The sequence below is a fragment of the Triplophysa rosa genome, linkage group LG9, assembly GCF_024868665.1.
Source record: "Triplophysa rosa linkage group LG9, Trosa_1v2, whole genome shotgun sequence".
Classification (NCBI taxonomy): Eukaryota; Metazoa; Chordata; class Actinopteri; order Cypriniformes; family Nemacheilidae; genus Triplophysa; species Triplophysa rosa.
In genome coordinates, this window is record NC_079898.1 from 6,901,751 (window position 1) to 6,918,426 (window position 16,676).

General features: G+C 47.7%; 1 protein-coding gene across 5 annotated transcripts in view; it reads right to left on the reverse strand.

Moving 5' to 3' along the window:
* Nucleotides 1-16,676, reverse strand: part of LOC130559485 (synapse differentiation-inducing gene protein 1) — a 67,006-nt gene that overhangs the window by 25,043 nt on the left and 25,287 nt on the right. For 2 of the 5 annotated variants that reach the window (XM_057342594.1, XM_057342593.1), the window contains one exon: nucleotides 14,112-15,391. The exons of 1 other annotated variant lie outside the window; for it this stretch is intronic. In XM_057342594.1, coding sequence (XP_057198577.1) covers nucleotides 15,233-15,391 — 159 coding nt within the window. In that variant the 3' untranslated portion in view covers nucleotides 14,112-15,232. Of the gene's footprint in view, nucleotides 1-5,310; nucleotides 5,325-6,078; nucleotides 6,221-14,111; nucleotides 15,392-16,676 lie in introns of those variants that run through there. 2 more of the 5 variants (XM_057342596.1, XM_057342595.1) reach the window with 2 other exon arrangements.

A 16,676-nucleotide genomic window follows, 5' to 3' on the forward strand; every position in this document is an offset into this window, starting at 1 on the left:
CCGCAAGGTGGGAGTCCACCTGGGGAGGTCATGGGTTGCCAAGGTGGGAACCATTCATGAGGATACATCAGACGGAACAGCCCACGGAGGGGGGGTTACCACGTCTGGAGCACTAGGTCCGGTTAGAGCTATGTGGGAGATAACTCAACTGTTCCCCGGCCTAAGGGGGCAGGGCTGCTCTGCCCAGCCTGTCCCCTGGAAGGGTGCTTAGTGATGGATGGAATGCCTGTTCTTTACCCGAGGGGAAAGAAGTGAGGCGGGATCGCCACTGCTCCCCCCGGAGGGGGAAGGGCTTCCGCAGGCGTACGCCCTACCGGCTGCCGGTCCCACACCTTGCCAGGATGCGGGCTGACACCGGTTCCGCGCGTAGGTATTAGAACCTCACGGAGTTGTTGGGCATAGCCCAACCCGCAGCTCTGCAGATGTCTGCCAGAGAGGCGCCCTGAGCCAGTGCCCATGAGGGGTGTGCCTCACTCCCAACGGGCAGGGGCGAATTGAGATCGGTATGCCCTAACGAGGGCATCCACGATCCAGTGCGCCAGCTTCTGTTTGGAGACAGCCCTCCTGCTGACCTCCGAAACAGACAAAGCAGAGCTTCTGGGCTCTGCGTGCGGTCCAAGTAGAGGCGCCGTGCGCATACTGGACACAACACGGATAGGTTGGGTCTTCCTCCCCGGTGGGGAGCGCCTGCAGGTTCACCACCTGGTCTCTCGGGAGAGTGGTGGGAACCTTGGGCGTGAGAATCCCGGCCCCGAGTTCTAGGCAATCTGTGGATACGGAGGGTGCTTGTAGATCCCCTACCCTGTTGGAGGTGAGCGCCATGCGGAAAGCCGTCTTTATCCAGACTGAGAAAGAGCGGCAATCCCGAGAGGCTCGAAGGGGGCGGGGCCTCTTGAGGCCCGCCACCTAGGTCGCAAGAGGTTACGGAGCGCGGGTAAGGTGGTCACCCTCTCGCGCCCCTTAGGAACCTAATGACCAGGTCGTGCTGTCCCAGAGGCTACCCAGCACTTGGGTCATGATGAGCAGCCGTAGCAGCTACATACATTCCCAGTGTGGAGGGGGAGCGGTTACTCCCCAGTCTCTCTTGAGGAAGGGACAGCTCGTACCCGACCGAGCAACTCCGCGGATCTTCTCTCCGAGAAGAGCACCAGGACGAGAAGAGGCGCCACCTATGGGCGTATAGCCGCCCAGTGGCCGAAGCCCTAGCCTGAGTGACGTCCCAACCAGACCGGGGGTGGGTCACTCAGGATCTCCTCATCCCGTCCAGACATGGAGACCAGGTTCTGCCTGGGATGCCGTAACGTGCCCCTTCCCCAGGGGGAGCGGCCAGGGGGAGTTGTTGTCAGAGCCTTAGCTCCGAGAACCAAGTCCTGGTTAGGCCAAAGGGGGCGTAACTAGTACCACTTGATGCTCCTCTTCCCTGGCCTTGCACAGGACCTGTGCAATGAGGCTCACTGGGGGGAAGCGTACTTCCGCTTGTCCCGCAGCCAGCTGTGCGCAAGGGCATCCGTGCCAAGGGTTGCCTCGGACAGGGAGTACCAAAGCGGACAATGGGTGGAGTCCGGGGAGGCAACAGGACCACCTGTGCCTGGCCGAACNTGCCAAGGGTTGCCTCGGACAGGGAGTACCAAAGCGGACAATGGGTGGAGTCCGGGGAGGCAACAGGACCACCTGTGCCTGGCCGAACCTCTCCCAAATGAGCCGTCTGCGCGGGGATGTAGTTGCCACTCTCCTCGAGGTGTCGACTGACGAGAGAGCGCATCAGCTGTCTGGTTCAGGACACCTGGGATGTGTGTGGCTCGCAGGGAACTGATCACCTGCTGACTCCAGAGGAGGAGGCGCCGGGCGAGTCATGTTAGCTGCCGTGAGCGAATCCAATGATATACACCACAGCAGCTGTGCTGTCCGACCGGACCAGCACATGCTTGCCCTGCACGAGAGGTAGTAGCCTCCTGAATGCAAGTAGCACAACCAACAACTCTAGGCAGTTGAAATGCCAATGCAGGCGGGGGCCCGTCGACTGCCCCGACACTGCTTGCCCGTTGCACACGGCACCCCAACCCCAAGGAGGTCATGGAGACCAGGGGGTTAGGGTGTGTCGGCAGAAAAGCGTGTGACCATACGCCTGCTGCCGGTGTGCCACGCTCTCCAAGGAACTTGACTCTGTAGCCAGTGTTGGAGCGGTCGTATGTGCATCGACCCGAGGGGGACCACCCCCGCCGAGGATGCCATGTATCCCAGGAGCCTCTGAAATTGTTTCAGGGGGACCGCTGACTGTCTAAAAGCTTCAGGCAGTTCAACACTGATCGGGCGCGCTCTGTAGTCAGTCGCACTGCCTCTGGGAGGCCACGTGGGTGCGGGCTTCCTCGTCGCGGGTCTCGCGCCCCCCGCGGGGGGTGAGCGGGGCCGCTCATGAGGACAGAGTCGAGTTCCCTACCGAGAAAGAGGATGCTCTGCACCGGGGAGAGCTTGCTCTTCTCAGTTGACCTGTAGCCCCACCGATCTAGGTGCCGGAGCACCAGGTCCCTGTGTGTACACAACAGATCTCGAGAGTGCGCCAAACTGAACCAGTCATTAAGATAGTTTAGTAGCCGCACACCTCTTTCCCTGAGGGGAAGGAGGGCAGCTTCCACGACCTTCGTAATGACTCGTGGAGACAGGGACAGACTGAAGGGGAGGACCCTGTACTGATATGCCCGTCCCTCGAACACGAACCGTCGGAACGGCCGATGTCGAGGGAGGATCGAGACATGAAGTACGCGTCCTTCAGGTCGATTTCCATGAACCAGTCCTGACACCTGACAGACGTCAGGATGCGCTTCTGCGTGATCAACCTGAAAGGCAGCTATTGTGTAGGTGCCTGTTCAGAACACACAGACCCAAGATAGGGCGCAAGTCTTTCTTGGGGACAATGAAGTACAGGCTTTAAAACCGGTTGAACATCTCGGCTGGTGAGACGGGCTCGATCACTTCCTTCACTAGAAGGGTGGCGACCTCGGCCCGAAGTACGGGAACATCCTAGCCTCTGACTGAGGTATATCGGATGCCCTGAAACTTGGCGGGCGTGAGGCGACTGGATCGCGTAGCCGAGACGGATCGTCTTCCCTAGCCAGCCTGACAGTCTGGGAAGCCGGACAGGCTCCCAGAATGAGACGGGGACTAAAGGTATGATCTTTTTCATCATCCCCACGGGGGGTGGTTCGATGGCTAGCAGTACGGATTCCTTGCCGGGGGAGGTCCCCCGGGGAGGAGATCGGCTCTGCTGTTTTTCCTGCCTGGCAACTGCGCAGCTCAACGCACTGTCTGACTGAGAGTGCTGAGGGCTGGTGTTTATACTCGACATTGCTCTTCGCCATGGCGCAACGTCGAGTTTGCCGTTCACCGTCGTGCAGAGGGTGGGAGCGGCTGTGATAACCCAGAGAGAGAGGAAACTCTCCTTTTTTGAGAGTAAGTGGGCGGTAGCCCCCCGGAGGGGGCCAGCAGATTGAGAGACAGGGCAGGATCCGTCCCTATCTGACTTCCCAGCGATGTGGCTGGGGTCGGGCCCAATGGTAGCCTCAATCCCCCTGAGGTCTTCCCATGAGGGCCGCTTCACCGCGGCTGCTGATGGGCGATGGTCTCCTCTTTGCTGTCTCCTCCAGGGGGGGCCGCCTGAGTGGGGGCGCCATAGCTGGAGGGTGTCGAAGAGGACCAGGGCTGCTGGGAAGCAGACAGTGCATGGGACTCGACGGCCGAGGCGCGGCACGGAGGACTGCTTCTTTACTGTCGAGAACCCTCCGGGGGAGGCCGCGTGCGGGTCTCGCGCCCCCCGACGGGCAGGGGTGAGCGGGGCCGCTGCGGCTCGACAGTAACCCAACCAGCCCCCCCTTGCGAGACGGGTGCGTCGAGAAAGCAGACCTTCTCGGCGTTACTCATCTGCACAAGGATCGGCCAGAGGAGTTTCTCATGGACCACAAGTGTGGACATCGTCCGACCCAGGGCCCGCGTGGTCACCTTGGTCGCCCGTAGAGCGAGGTCGGTGGCGGCACGGAGTTCTTGCATAAGCGCTGGGTCGGTCTTACCCTCGTGGAGCTCTCTCAATGCCTTGGCCTGGCAGGAGCCATAGCGTGGAGAGAGGAGGCAGCTTGGTCCGCCACAATGTAAGCTCTCGTCACCAGAGATGCCGAGACCCCACATGCTTTGGACGGGAGTCTAGGTCGAGCCCCCCAGGTGGCTGCCGCCTGCGGGCATGAGGGCACCGCGGTGGCACACTCCACCTGGGGGACATCGACGTATCCTCTAGCTGCCTTATCCTCGAGGGAAGTGAGGGTGACGGAACTTGTTTGACGTGAACGTGCCGGAAAGGGGGCGTTCTAGGTCTTACTAAGTTCCTCATGCACTTCCAGTAAATACGGCACTGGGGGCGGGCGCGGCTCTGAGCCACGCTCAAACTCGAGGCACCATGTATCCAGCCGCAAGCGCTGGGAAAGGCAGTGCGGGCACTGCAACCTAAGGTTCACGGCGGCCCGGGAAAGCATGGCTGACATTTCGACGTCCGCTTCTTCCTGGGCTCGACCCCCCGAGGGAGGGAGCTCCGAGGAATCGCCGGAGTCGGATGGCAGTACGTCACCCTCCGATGCTTCAAGGGACATCTCATCATTATCACGCACCGTTTCCGAATACGTGGTTGAGGAACAAGACGGTGGGACCGTCTCCTGGGGAACGGTCAGACGAGCGGGACGAGGTGCGAACGGTCCGTGAGCCAGTGGCTGGCTGATTAATGCTCACAGTAATCCTCATATCACCCTCGCTGCTTGCCATAGCGGATGGCAGGGCCGTAGTCCTGCCGTCACAGAACGGGGAGCATTCCACAGAAATGTTTTGAAAATGTTTTTAGAACCTAAATTTGTTAGCTGGGTTACTAGTTTGTGAGTTTCATCTCTCACATTCCTCCACTCTCTCGTGAAACGCTGAACAGGACCCGAAGCCAATGGATTAAACGTTGCCAAAGACTGCAAATGCAATAATTTAAAGATCAGATGATGGAGTAAGATTAATCAAACATGTTTAGTGATCGATCAACGTGTGAGCAGCATAAAAAGCTCAATTTAAATCGGAAATGCCTTTGCCAGTTTGCCAAATCTCAGTTAAAGTTAGCCAAACATTAACGGAATATCTGAGCTTCTTTTAGTTACAGCCCAGCATTAAAGGTGATTATCTAAATTTGATACAACACGTTTATATAACCTATGATAAACTGAGTTTTACCTACTAGTTTGTGAGTTTCGTCTCCAACCCTCTACTGCGTGCTGACTGAACAGGACGTCACGTGCGTGGTACTGCGGCTGCAGTGCGCATAGTCACGGGTTAAACAAGAGCAGAGGGGTTGATTCTACTGTACATAACACATTATACAAGTTATTTAATTTTTTACATAGTGCTTTGATAATGTACATTTTAATTAATAAATATTACTACTATTATTCTAATATAATTTTTTTTAAATGTAATTAAAAATCTCATTCTGGTTGGGGGAGCCAACTGGCCCCCCCACTGCGCAGCAGGCTGAAGTGTTTAACTCAAGGCTGTGTAAGGCCCAATGTTTGTGTGCAGGAGAAACTCAATCGTTGTTCATTTCTAATTAATGGCCCTGAAGGAAAGACTGCAGCAATGATTTCTTGACACCTCAGCACAAGGCCTTGCCACTATGATGAATGTGCCAGCCGTTTTCTTTTTTCTATTTCTGTGACTAACTTATTTATCTGTCTAATTATTTTTGATCTTGCTCAAGTCATAGACATGACTGAGGTATTACTGCGGAAAAGCAGTAGGTCGGTTATAAACCTGAGAAAGGCACAATTTTTGGACATTAATAGAACAGATGTGCTTCAGAACGGTCTATAATATGCAGTTTTGAGTCAAAGGCAGCATTGGATCTAGATCTACAATCAATGCACGATAATTGATAATATGATACATTTAAACCTAAATTTAAACTTAAATAAAACCTTCGATACAGAAAAGTTTGACAAAGTTACATATAACATAATGTAGCAGAGTGAACCACTTGTGCCTGTGTGGCCAGGTGATTTCACTCACTTTAATTAGTAGACTCGAACTTGGTAGCATATAAGGCGGAGAGCTGTCCACTCGGACGTGTGTCATGGTTCATACCGCCCCCCGGTGACGTCATCTGTGGTCGCCGAAGGTAGCGTACTGTTCGGTTGTAGCTTTCCGTTTCCTGTTTGGAGTGAAAGGAGAAATTATTTTATACTGCAGTATGCCATCTATCGTTGGCCGGATCCTGGATGCCCGTTCCCCCTGTTAGGCTCATGTTATACTGCTGGTTGAGGTATCGCCGTGAATGGCGTGGGCTGCAGCGTTCGCTGCAGTATGTAGGTTAGTCCATTTTTTGTAATGTTGTTTTCGAATTTTATAACTAATTATTTTCTTGCTTCATGTCCGGCAGGTTCAGGACCGTGTAAAAGGAATGTCAATGACCTTTTGGAGTTAGTAGTGATCTGCCGTGACCATGTTGCTGTTTTGCCCTGCTGTTTGGCCCCGCTGACTTGCCCGTTTGTTCTCTGCAGAGTTTGGCATCGCTTGACATCCCGTGTCGGCGTTTTACTGTTTGTAGTAACCGATTGGTTTCGAAGCTTATATTGGGCCTGCCTTTCAGCGTTAAGCTTTGTTTTCGGCATCCACAGATGCCGGGTTCTTTTATACATAAACTCTCTGTACTGTTGCCATTGATATGCTTTTATTTCGTTCTTTTATTTGTATCTTGCCTCACGTGGTTTTGCTATTTCCGCACCGCGTAGGTTGCAGGGCAGATACGTTAAGTGTGTTGCTCTTTGGCGGTGTGAAACAACTAACTGTTACATTGCAATGTGAGGTAAGTTTTGTTTCTTGTTTATTTTATGTGTTAAACCAAGATTTGTGTTTTCATTTGTTGAATTGGATTTTGTTTGTTTATTCATTTTTTGTTCGTTTAGATTTATTGGGGTGTCTGAGGGGAACTGTACGTTGTGTACTACATATATACACATGGTGTTTACACTGAGTGCTGTGCAATTATTATTTGTACCTGATTTTGATGTGTGTGTGTATGGTGTGGTTTGGCATGTATTTGTTAAGTCTGCAACAAGTTAGCCACTCCAGTCCCTTAATTTTTAGAAGAGTCTTTGTGTGTTTTGATATAGCCCATTGGTAACCCAGCAGTTGAATTTAACATTCCTTCTGATATATTTAATAAAAAGGTTTTTGTACATTTTTACCCACGTCTCTCGCCTGACATCTTTTGGTAATGAACCTGTGTCCTTACTTGCATTTCTGTTCCCCACGAAGCCAACTCAGAAAGGGCTCTGGAGTGGACCCCTCCTTGGCAATTGATGTACGAAACCACGGTCGTGTTGTCGGTGCGAATCAGTACATGACGCTGCATCAGCTGTGGCCAAAAAGTCTGTGGAGCTAAGAACACCGCCATCAGCTCCAGCCGATTTATGTGCCAACTGCTCAGAGACGGCGACCACAGACCCGACGCCGGCCTGCCTTCGCACTCTGCACCCCAGCCCGAGGAAGACGCATCCGTCGTTACCACGCGCGTTGTCACAAGCCCCAGGGGAACACCCTGGCTGAACATGCTCAAGTCGCGCCACAGTTTCAAAGCGCTGAGGCATCTGTGAGTTATCCGCACGTGCGCACGACCCGAGGACCATGCTCTCCGCGGAACTTGAGTCTTTAGCCACAGCTGCAGAGGACGCATGTGCAAAAGACCCAGGTGGCAGACTGGTGATGCTGATGCCATCAGTCCCAGAAGTCTCTGAAATACCCTCAGCGGAACGGACCGGTCCAGGCTGAAGGCGCGCAGTGCGGCAGAGATGGACTCCAAGCGCTCCTGAGAGAGGCGGGCGCGCATCTCCACTGAGTCAAAACATACCCCTAGATATGTTATGGACCGTCTCGGCAGAAGCTTGCTCTTCAGCACGTTCACCGCCAGCCCCAGGGATGACAAGTGAATGAAGCAGCGTCTGACTAACAAGCACATCTCGTGAATGGGCTAGAAGCAACCAGTCGTCCAGATAGTTCAGAATGCGCATACCACTCGTTCTGAGAGGGGAAAGCGCTGCGTCCAAGCATTTCAAGAACGTGCGTGGAGCCAATGCCAGTCCGAACGGCAGCACAGCAAACTGGTATGCCACTCCGTCGAACGCGAAACGCAGGAAGCGCCGGTGGCTCTGGGCTATCTGAATGTGAAAATATGCATCCATCAGATCCACGGACGCAAACCAGTCCCCGGGACGAACTTGCGCCAGGATCTGTTTTAGCGTAATCATTCTGAACGCCCTCTTGTGAAGCGCTCTGTTGATGGTCTCAAATCCAAAATAGGACGGAGTCCGCCATCTCTCTTGGGCACCACAAAATACCGGCTGTAGAAACCACACTCCACCTCGCTTGGAGGAACCTGCTCTATTGCTCTTTTTCCAAGTAGGTTGTGAATCTCTTGTCTCATCACCGGAGCGTTGCACGGCAATGTGAGTGATGGGACAACGCCGCTGAAGCAGGGGGCCTGCGTCTGAACTGAAGGGAATACCCGTGTTCTATCACATTTAGCAGCCACGGAGAGATACCCGGAATGGCTTTCCACGCACTCAGAAACATGCATAGCGGCCGAATTACCTCGGGCGATACAGCTTGCTGATATTCCGGAGACGCGCTCTGCCCTTGCGAGGCTAATTGCACTGGCGGGGGAATGTGAAGCACGTGAGGCTCCGGCCGCCGCTCGACAACGGGAGCTACCATGGGTGAGGGGATGCCGGTTATAGCATATTCTAGCTGTGGCTTCGCGCTGCACCGTGGCAGGGCAGGGGACACAGTGTGGTGAGAGTGAAGGGGAGAGAGAGCTCCTTTTGTGAGGAGGTAAGTGCTTTTAATACATTCACACACACAACATTTTGAGCATTGCAACAATTGCCCGCAATAGCGGGGGAAACAAGATGCAAATGGTGCCGCTTGAGCACCGGTCCGCTCACGAACTCTCCCCTCCTCTCTGCAGACCCGTTAGGAAGGCGGCTTGGCAGCAGAAGACGATCCGCCATCGCCTCGATGACCTGTCTTCTGCCCATACTTCTTCCTAGCTGGGGCAGACCACTGCTTAGGCCGGACATCCGGCCCAGGGTCTTGGGGAGCCGAAGCCGCGGCAGCGGGCTGCTTAGCCGGCCTGTGGGAAGAGCGCGAAGCAGTTGTAGCGGTTTTAGCTAACGTTATTATATTGATGAGCAAAGCTCACCAAATATGGTTCTCCACCCGATCTTTCAAGATCACATCCATGAAATGAGTTATTTAAAACATCAATTTCAGTCAAGGAATTAGTTTAGCTCAAAGGAAAATACGTATAATAATCGTGATCAAATATACATATTTTACGGTCTCTGATTAGTAATAGAAAGCATAACAATACTTGTATGCATTCGTCCAGCGAATGCCTCAATGATATTATATACTTTACATTATCTCATGGCCATAAGTAACGTGACTTTACCAAACAGGATTTAGAGCAAAGGTAGCGTAAATCGAAACACAGTAAAAGGGACCAAGTTTGTGAGCGTGAATACAGAAAACCCATCACAAATGAATATATATGGTTGTTTATTAAACTCTACATGATAAAAAAACAATGACGATCGCATAAAACAAACAAATACATGAACACAAATGCAAATACATGAACACAAATGCAAATACATAAACACAAATGCGCTAGGAAGTGCTGAGAGAGAGAGAGAGAGAGAGAGAGAGAGGCACACTTTAAATAGCAACGGATACTTGCAAGCTCTGTGCTGGACCGATATCCGTATGAGCGTGTAGAGATGGAATTGTTCAAGAGGTTTCAGAAGGCAGTCCTGCCGAAAGTTGCAGGCCTCGTGGTTGGCCGCATGGCTTAACCACGTGGCAGTAGAAGTCCATTGTTCCATCTTTTCCCCCAGTGGGGGGAAAACGGCAGTCTCCGAAGAGACGCCACGAAACACGGAGGCAGGTATAGCAGGAGAGAAGAGAGGAAGTTTTCAGAGCAGGCTCGATATTTAACCTCATGATAGGGCATGCCCACCTGAGTTTGAATCGACCAATCAGAGTTGAGCACGGAAGAGGTTCTTTGTCAACTCAACAGCTAATTTACATCTTTATGACCTCCTGGCAACTTTACAAAATACCATTCCAAATTATAACATAATGAAAAGAAAGTGTTCTATGGTCACACAATGTATATAAACAAGGAGGAATTGTAAAGACAAACATTTATATATCAAATATGCTAAGGTTTGAAGTGCATCAAGACATGATTCATTCGGCGGTACGAATACAAACAAAGCCTGAGTTAACTTGCCTATTTAACAATTACAGATTATTTAAAAATGGCAAGAGCGACAACATATAACCTAGATATTTAGATATATTTATAGAAAAGGACAATTGAATCACAAGTTCCTATTTGTCATAGAAGTTTCTCTGGTTAGCCTCATATGTTAAGTTTCACATGAGACAGAGAGACTTCTCCCCTCTGCTTTGAAGCTTAGGGGTCGTAAAATATCCCACAGAGAAACAAAAGGGGGTTGATGGCTCTTTCGGTGAGAGCACCAACTCAAGTCCAGACCCCTGGAGCTAGGTTTTGACTCTGGTCTTTTGAGGTTGATATCAAGAAACCAGGAGACAGGGGTTGGAGGGGGTTGATGGCTCTTCTTTCAATGACTCCGACCATTTGGCTTATGCTAAATTCTCTACAACGGATAGTGACTCGAAAGTAGCACTTAAAGCACTACTACGTGCAGTCATGTTAAGTGCATTTTGGGGAAACGCACGTGAAACGATGACGAACGTTCGCAAAGTGGCTGTTAGTAAACGCTCTTAAGTGCTAAGATCCATCATTATCGGGAAACACGGCCCTGGGCTGCGTTTCCCGAAACCTTCTTAACGCTACGTCGTTCTGAAGTTATACTTTAAGCTGTACTTATCGTTATTATGTGTTTCCCGAAACGTTCTTAGTTAAGTATACCTTATGCAAGTCATACATTCTGAAGGTTGGTCTGGGCTGCGTTTAGGACTTATCTACTGTAATTGTGCAATGTATTTAGCAAAATGATTATTGTACACATACATTACCAGCACTTTATTAATGATAAGCAGAAAGTGTGTTCATTATGCCTATGTATTATCTAGATTTCTAGCTCAACATTGTTAAAGATGCTCCATCAGAAGCTGCCTACATAGGTCATTAGAAAACAATAAAGTCCACTAGGTTTTAAAATAGAGCCACGGTATGCTGCACATTTGACAAAAGTACGAGATCAGCATTTATAAATGTACTTAGTTAAATAAACTTAGTTGACATGCACCTCACATAAAACAGAAAGAACATGGTTTATTTTCTTCAAAAATAACCTCAGATGAAACCGCATAGGCCTACATAGAACATTCTCTCAAGGAATCTTCAGGTGCTCATTTGAATAATAAACCCATTGGACAGTCTGATAAGGCCACAGGAGCCATTCCCATCAGCCAATTATGAGACAGAAAATAACAATGTTTACAAAGATGCATTTGCCTCTAACTCTATGTGTAAAACATGTAACACGATGTCAGAGCTACAAGCTCTGTTTGCTACAAAATAGAGTAGCACACAGATGCAGTAAACACATGCAAACCTCTCTAACGTTATTAAAGCTCTGGAGATCACATCTCAGCAAATGATAATAAACATGGAAAAACTGCATTAGGCTAATTGCACTCCAGATGCTGTTTAACCCTTTTAGCATAATAGATGCCTGGGCTAAAAATAACAGTTTAAACAACACACCTTTTAATAGTGCTGTATGAAGTGCAGTGATAGACTGGAAAATACATGCACTATTACCCATATGGCCCTTCATGTCATGTATTGTAACGGTGGCCGCCCTATTTCAGAAAAAAAACAGGAGTGTTTACGGGTTTTGAACTCGGGTCTCCCGCAGAGTAGCGAGTGGCTCATCCACCACACACCAGATCTTGCTCAGAGGAGGCCGCAATTCAATAAGCGCTCATCTTCGACAGTTTCTCCCTGCAATCCATTCAATCCACGCACTTTCTGATGATGCTTTCTCCTCTTCCGTACAAACACATTTCCTTTTATCTACTTCCTTCCGCTGGTAATTACATGACTCCGCCTCACATCAGATCAGATCCTCAAAGAGAATGAAAAAATAGGGTTGTGGCTTTTTTGTGCACTGCCACAGTATTTTAAACATATTCATTGAAAAGAGGGCTACTCGTGATTTATTTAGTTGTAAAACATTTTTAGAAGCCAGAGATTACCTTTGGCGGTTTGTTTAGCCTGAAACAGCAAATTTGGCTCAAATGAATCTTTACATGTCTGTTTGATTTGCCATCTTATAATAGCCACTGTTTGCTGCGGTGCATACAGTCTACTGTGCTAAAGTCTTAGGCAAGTTAGTATTTTCACCACAATAAAAGGGTTTTAAGACAGTTATTTACATATTTTGCTGTAGTGTGTCCATAATATCAGTTTACAGTTTTAAACATTCCTTTTGCCATTATTTGTAATAATCCAGTGAGATTTTGGTATGCCCAAGAACTGTGACAACAGCTCCACATGCAGATTAGGTCTCACCATCATCAAGTTCATGTAATCATCTATTATTACATGAATAGGAAAAAAGTGAGACAAACTTAATCCAGAAAACTGTGGCAGTGTCTCCAAGACGCTAAAAGAAATTTACCTGCATTATAACTTGTCACATGACACAAGCAGATAAGTGATGGATAGAGACTCATTTAACATAATACATTAAAAACTATAACATCATTAGGATCAATTAAAAAGGCTTCCTCAGGTAGGCTACTAGGAATCTCTAATGGAATTATTAAGGAACCGGAATCATTATAAGTGAAATGAGGATCGGAATCTAGAATCGCCCACAGTTCCCATCTCCAGCCATGATTGACCAATCAGAATCAAGTATCGCAGACAGCAGTAATGAAGTTTATTTGAGTAATAAGTCTGGTGCAGTGCTGTTAGTGGAAGGCTGCAGATGTTAACTTTCAAATGAATGACTCATCTCATCTTGAATAAAAGAGGCTGCTTCTGTAAGCTCTAGAGAGAGAGAGAGAGAGAGAGAGAGAGAGAGAGAGAGAGAGAGAGAGAGAGAGAGAGAGAGAGAGAGAGAGAGAGAGAGAGAGAGNAGAGAGAGAGAGAGAGAGAGAGAGAGAGAGAGAGAGAGAGAGAGAGAGAGAGAGAGAGTCAGCCTGGAAAATGAATATCATGCAATAAATGCTCTGAAGATTGAAAAGAGTACACACTAATCTGGTGACTTTTTGATTAAATAAAATACAAACACCATCATTCAGTGTTTTTTTAGTGAGTTGCTTTAGTAGGCTGTATAACATTCTGTATTTGGGGTTAGTAGGTAGCGCTGGCGTCTTTGGTAATTACTTTCATATGAACCTCCTGCTCAGGCAACATGAGAGTTTCTCTAATTAGGAAGCAATATGTTTGTCTTCTAATCTGCGTCTGTAGAGAGAAGCTCACACTACTTTTGAGGGAAAGATAAATAAATCCTTCGAGATGCTAACCTCAGTCAAGCCTGCATGTAAAATGTATGAATCAGCTCAGAGATGAGGTAGCTAATATCCCAGGCAAACAGCAGAGATATATCTGCCGTGATGAAATTTGCACAAGTCATTAGTGATTCAGCCGCACAGCTTCAGAGCTGCTAGAATGAAAACTTCACCACAGACAACAAAGCCAGAACCCGTCCAAAGACACATACCTCTGGCCACTTAGAAAGAAATAGCTTCCTGTAGCTCTCTTTTTTTGAGGAATCACATGTACAATTTGAAATTTTCATTTGATCAACCATATTTCTTTTTTCTATGTCCAACTGTAAAACATGTATGACATTTAGTAGAGCAAACAGTACTTCAATCACCGATAGTAAGAAATGTATATGTTCAATATCCCTTTGATATGTTTGCAGTAAGTTGGTCAGATACAGTAGGTATTGGTATTGGTGATGGCATGTTCATAATAAACCTAGAATGATTTCACCATCCTCAGAAAAAAACATTCACAAAATCCAGACCAGGTTTGAATGAAAAGATCACATTTAATAAGCATGAGCTTGCTGGCTAGAGGTGCTTCCCAAAACATGGGAAATAATTTCACGGTGATAGTTCACAGCTTTACAGACTGACATGTAGAAAGTGAAAGCATTAGGACTTATATACAGAGTCAGGATTGAATGTTACAACCCCACATGGTCCCACCCATACATTCTGAAAAAAGTCCACACATGAAAATGCAACCCATCTATATGGCTTTATGTTCATTTTGTGACCTTAATATCAAAAGGAGTGTTGAAAATGCCCCTTTCTGTGTCACAGACCTTAAGATTCTGTAGCTCTTATTAAAAAAAGCCCCGCAGCACATCGTATTGAATATGTTTTTAATAACACCCCAAATAAAACACTCAATAGAAATGAATGATTGTTTAGATCTGTTGACATGTTGAATCAACATGAATGGTGTTCACAACCAATTGTGTTTTCATAATCTGATGTGTTCCAGAGTAAAACGATGTGAAATGAAAATAAATGATATAGCTTTGCTGGAATTAGAATTGGATTGTAAAAAGTTCACCAAAATATAGAAACTCATATTTTCAAACCTGTATGATTTTCTTTCTTCAGCAGAACACAAAAGAAGATATTTTGAAGAATGTCGGTAACCAAACAACATTGACTCCCATTGAATTTCATTGTATGAACAAAAAAACAGTTCTCAAAATATATTGTTCCACCTCATATAGACGTTTTTCAGACGTTGATGAGGGTGAATAAATGATGACAGAAATTTGATCCGTCTCCTTACCTACTTTTTATCAGAAAACCTTTTTTGCTGTACACAATATAACCAGGAACCTAAAATAAATAGGTTTAAATAGGTTCACTTCTGATTTCATGTTGACTTAAAAATATATTGTGTGCGTAGCGTCAAATTTGCCCTTAATATTGCACAAACAGTGCACAGAAACAAAAGCGATGTCGTCACATGACCGAAGATGCTTTACACACAATCAAATGTGAACGTGACTCTTAAAAGTGCAGGGGAATAACACTTTGCTGGTGAGACCCAAACAGCCTCAAGGTGATCCAGTCTTTCTGTGACCGTTGATGGGAAACACTGAAGTGGGCCCGGGGAAGGCTACAAGTGGTTGTTTTTGGAGAGGTATGCGATAAGGGCCACAGCCACGCCCACATAGATGCCGGTGCCGATGGTGATGGAAAGCACGGCGAGGAAGAGGGCGCGTCTGGAGCTGGAGCTGGCCCGGTGAAAGTCCCCTTTATTCACCGCCTTGTTTGTCTGCAGGAGAGAAACGGAACAAAAGGCAGAAATGGCAAATGATTTGAAAAGGTTTGGAGCTTGATCGGACGTATGTGAGAGAGGAAAACGGGAGAAATGATTAATTGGTCCCTCTTCAAAAGCTGACTGACAGAGAGAGCCACTAAAGAGCATATCAAATAAGCGTGCATGACTCAGAGATCTCCTACGGGCCATGGCAGCCTTTGAAGTCCAAGAAATGTTAGCGGAATTAAGGAGAGATATTGCTGATGAATTCATTTACATGGCACTGCTGTTTTACCTTTCCCTGCTCTGTTGCAGATGTTACCTTCTGACCGCACTCGTATATTTCTCCAGCTCTTCTCTTCATTTATTGTGTAATGCTGGTAATTGCATACAGAGAAAAGCACTGCCTACTGTCTTTCATCTTTGCCTTTGCAAGCGTTCATCAAACGGGCCGGCTCACAATAACCCAATGATGCTAATCGTGTTATACTGAATTTGCCGTCGCATTTAGCAGCCAATCACAATTCAGCTACTTCTGACCTTGTGCATCATAAGGTGGAAACAAAGGATGATTGTTTCAGTCATGCTCAGCCTTGATCACAGATCTCTCAGATGTGCATTTCCCAGCAATATATTGAATATTCATGTTAAAGGTGAAATACTCGGATACAAATGTATAGAATAATGCAATGTAAGTCGCTTTGGATAAAAGCATCTGCCAAATGCATAAATGTAAAGTAGATGTACCTGTAACGCATGCAGTTTCTGCCAATCTCAAATTAATCTTGAGTACCTATAGAGTAGTATTGCATACTTCATATCTTCGAAGAGTCTTTAGTTTGATCACATTTATAAAACGCAGATACAGCTGTACGATTATTTCTGAAAACAGGCGACCTCCTGAACGGGTGCAGGGGGGGCGGGACTACAGCACGAGCACACAATACATCGTCGCATTATCCCTGCATAACTGTTGATTCACTATCAGTTTGTGTTGTGTACCTTATGCACGTACGCAACATTTGACACAGTTTCACTTACCGTGTGTGGTTCATGACCGGCATCTTTTAGCGCTGGGACCACTCCATCTATCAGTTTCAAACGATCTGCAAATCTAGCGTTATATCTACTGTTTATATCCACTGTTTATATAACATTCCTCACCGAAATGCAGTGAACAAACGAACACAGCTGACCTTCGCGAACGCAGCACATTGATGGGCGTAATCTGTGTCTGGCTCTAGCTGGTTGACGTGTGCGCATGCTTTTCCCAGAGAATTGTCCATTAAGGGACTAAGAA